The sequence below is a fragment of the Penaeus monodon genome, chromosome 37, assembly GCF_015228065.2.
Source record: "Penaeus monodon isolate SGIC_2016 chromosome 37, NSTDA_Pmon_1, whole genome shotgun sequence".
NCBI lineage: Eukaryota > Metazoa > Arthropoda > Malacostraca > Decapoda > Penaeidae > Penaeus > Penaeus monodon.
The window spans coordinates 34,187,470-34,191,581 of record NC_051422.1 but is presented as its reverse complement, the minus strand read 5'-3'; the positions used below and the strand labels follow the sequence as shown (position 1 = coordinate 34,191,581).

The 4,112-nt window shown below is 31.8% G+C and overlaps 1 protein-coding gene across 1 annotated transcript; it reads left to right on the top strand.

Moving 5' to 3' along the window:
• Nucleotides 1–3,407: 3,407 nt before the first annotated feature.
• On the top strand, nucleotides 3,408–3,833 carry LOC119596278 (acidic proline-rich protein PRP25-like). The gene is made up of 2 exons (XM_037945442.1): nucleotides 3,408–3,537; nucleotides 3,580–3,833. Exons 1-2 carry the CDS (start codon nucleotides 3,408–3,410, stop codon nucleotides 3,831–3,833), a joined length of 384 nt encoding a protein of 127 aa, XP_037801370.1.
• Nucleotides 3,834–4,112: the final 279 nt, after the last annotated feature.

The window sequence follows — 4,112 nt, the reverse complement described above, 5'->3', positions numbered from 1 at the left end:
TATATATATATATTTTAATAATATATATATTATATATATAATATGTGTGTGTGTGGGGTGTGTGTGTGTGTGTGTGTGTGTACATATATGTATGTATGTGTATATATTATCTAAAATAATATATATTATTATATTATATATATAAATTATAAAATATATATATATAACCTATTTTTTTACAGAATGCTCCAGCTTTTCTGATAAGATCCTGGCTAAACATGTTTACAGTAAAAATAGAAAAAACTGTATCGCAGCGTCCCAAAGATAATAATGATAACATGTCCCCCACGTTTTCGAGAGCGACTGACGCAGCGCCGAAAGGGGGAGGTGGGAAAGAGGGCCCTTTTTCTCAAGCCAAAGGACACCAGACTGTATCTCCTCGCTATGGGGAAAAGCCTACAGGCTTCTCTGTCCGTTCGGCGACGGTTGATAACGCGTGGGGGTTAATGATTGACCTGCGTATTGATGTATAGTTTTGCAAAATGTGGGGGATTTTACGTCAAGGCATATCTAATTGCATTCTCTGTTAACTGTTATCACTATGTCATATTTTGTTTATTTTACTTTTATCTCCCTGTTAGCTGTCATGGCGGAATCGTGTGACTCATGTGTGTTTTATTTTTCTTTCAAGGCCACTGGATAACAAGCTTTTTTCTTGTACTGCTACAGACCTAACAAAAATCATTTGCTTTTTATTGCTCCCATCAAAGGAAAATTTGCATTAAAAAAATTCTTCACACATAAAATAAAAAATAATTAGATTTTAATAATTTGTGCTCCACACACAACAAACAACCACACACACACACACACAACACACACACCCCCCACACACCACACATATATATATATATATTATTATATTAAAATATATTATATATATACTATAAATATTTATATTTTATTATACTATACATATTGTAACCCACCCCCAAACCCCCAACCACACCCCACCTAATATATATATAATATTAAATTTTTATATAAAATATATAATTATATATATTATATAATATTTTTTTTTTTTTTTTTTTTTTTTTTTTTTTTTTTTTTTTTTTTTTTTTTTTTCAAATTCCCGTCCCACCAACGTTGGCGATCATGATTTCTATATTTTCTTGGCATTTGAGGGTGGTTTGCCCTTGCCTTCCGCCCGGTGTTTTTTCGAGTCACCATCTCTATTTTTCCCGGGCCCGACTTGGCTGGCTTGCCCCCCAGCGGCTAGGTACGCAACGAGGGGAATTTTCCCTTTCCCAAAGGAAACATACAATATATTTATGTATATATATAATATTATATATTTTATTAATTATATAATATATATTATATATGTGTGTGTTGTGTGTGTGTTGTGTGTGTGTGTGTATTTTATTTGTGTAATTAATTTATATATGTTTATTATGTGTGTGTGTGTGTGTGGTGGTGTGTGTTGTGTGTTTGTGTGTGTGGTGTAAACTATGTTGTAATATATTTATAGTAAAAAAAAAAAAAAAAAAAAAAAAAAAAAAAAAAAAAAAATTATATATATATATATATATATTTATATTATATATATATAAATATATATTATTATTATGTATTTAATATATATATATATTATATATATTTATTAAGTGTGTGGTTGTTTTAAGAATATTGTAAAGGGTTTCTGGTGTTCATAGGATGGTTTCACTTTTTCTTGTAAAAAATTGTGGGGGAATGGTTGTGTTTGGTGCCCCTATGAGGTGTAAGTGTCCTTCTGGTTCGCCCCTACTCTCGGATGGCAGCTTCACTCCACCAAAAACCTCGTGTTACCTCGTCGGTGGTTGCCATTCTATGGTTTGCCCCTCTACTCCGAGCTCCACACCGAACCATTTGGGAGATTTAATTTTCCTTTAATTTCGGGGCACAACCCCACACACACACATATATATATATAATTTTATATATATATTATATATATATATTATATATATATATATTTATATTTTAAAGTTATAATGTATATATTTATATTTTTGTTAAATATGTATATAAGATATATATGTATTTTTGTATATAATTATATAATGTAATATAGTATTATATGTATATATTGTAATATATTAAAATATTATGTATATAATGTTTTAAATTTTTAAATGTATATATATGTATAGATATTTATTATATTATAGTATATATATGTATAGATATGTATTATTGTTAGATATTATATAATTTATAGATATTTAATATTTTGTATAGATATTTTATATTATGTATGATTGTATATATTGTTTGAAATGTATATAATTTTATAAAATGTAATATATGTATAAAATGTATATATATGTATAATATTTAATAAAGATAATATGTTATTATGTTGATATTTTTATAGTAAGATAGTATAAATTGTTAATATGTTATATATGTATAGATATGTATATATATTATGATTGTATTATATGTATAGATTGTATTATATTATAGATTTAATTTTAAAGTTAGATTGTTATATATGTATAAAATGTATTTATTATAGAAGTATATATATGTATAGAATGTATTATTGTTGATATGTATAAAATATGTTAGATAGTAAAAATTGTTAGAAGATATTATGTTAGAATTGTATATAATGTATATATATGTATTTTGTTTTATGTATATTATTATATATAGTTATATTGTTAATTGATATATATGTATATTTGTTAATATGTAATATTGTATATATATGTATATATATGTATATATGTATATATATTTTTATGTATATATATGTATGTATATATGTATATATTAATTTGTATATATATTATATTATTATATATATTTTTAAAATATATTTTTATAAATTGACGATTTTTGAATGTGAATGATGTAAATTTAAAATTTAAAGGAAATGAAATGAATGCGTGAGTGGGATGAGGAATATAAAAATTTTTCACTTTGGGGGGGTTTTTCCTTTGTTGCAGCCCCCTTTTTGTATTGGGCAAACCCGCTCTACCAATGATACCCTTTTGCGGGCTCTACTACCCCAGGGAACCCTCGTGCCTGGAACATTCACGAAAATCTCTCTAAAGGGAAATCATGCCTCCACCGTTATTTTTATTTTAAAACCCAGTATTTCTAATGAAAATTAAAATTTAAAAACCTATTTTTTTTAATATACCCTGGATACTATCCCAGAGGATACCCTAAGTAATCAAAGGTTAATGCTAAATAAGAAAAAAGCAAAGAAACCACGGACAAATATATATTATACTTTTAAAAGAAGAATGTCTAAAAGTATTGTTGGGGGATAATGTAAGCCCAGCCACCTTAAAATACCTTTAATCAAGGCCCCCGAAATGAACCTAAAATCCAACGCAATTAATCATCACAAAAATCCTCAAAAACTTCGGGGGCCCTCTTGAGGCTCAAAGCGTCGCTTGGCCGATGGAATGACTGACACTCGTCACCTCCGCCCCCCGGCGCCCAATTTCCCGGGTGTGGAAACAAGCAACAGCGTCGCCTCACAAGGGGTACAAAACTGGGGACCTCAGGCTGCCCCGTCGCTGGCGTGGTTCCGGGGTGTAGGAAACTAGAAAAAGGTATTCCAAAAGGGTTATTCAGGGTCCCCGCGCGCATCAGAAGGACCAGACAGGAGACCAGCAGGAGAAAATCACGATATGGGACCAAAGCCTCGCGCCAAAGGACTACCCAGACAAGGTCCTCCGGCAGAAGGCCCTCGTCCCCGGGGAAACCAGCGAAAGTCTGGCGTTGAAAATCGCACCCCAGCGCCCGGGAAAACCCACGTTCCCCTGCGGGAAAAGCCCTCCGCGCACTCCACCCTCGCCTGGGAAAAGGGGGTCATGCCGCTGATATGATCCTTTCGGCGAAAAGCTCAAATTAAAAGCATGTTTTTTGCCCGTCAAAGGGAACTAGGGTTTGGATGTCCTCTACGGAATACTCCCCCTATTGTTCCGGGTTTTGTATGGTTCTCCAAAACTTTTCGGCCCGTCGGTGTTGTAACTCACTGTCTGGTTTTCCCCAACAGGGAGGACCTTACAACTGTGCCTGAAATCTTGAATGAAAAGGAAGGTCCCAGTTGAAGAGAGTCTTTCACTACGGCTTTGAATGTTTGAATAAACCACCTCAAGTTGACA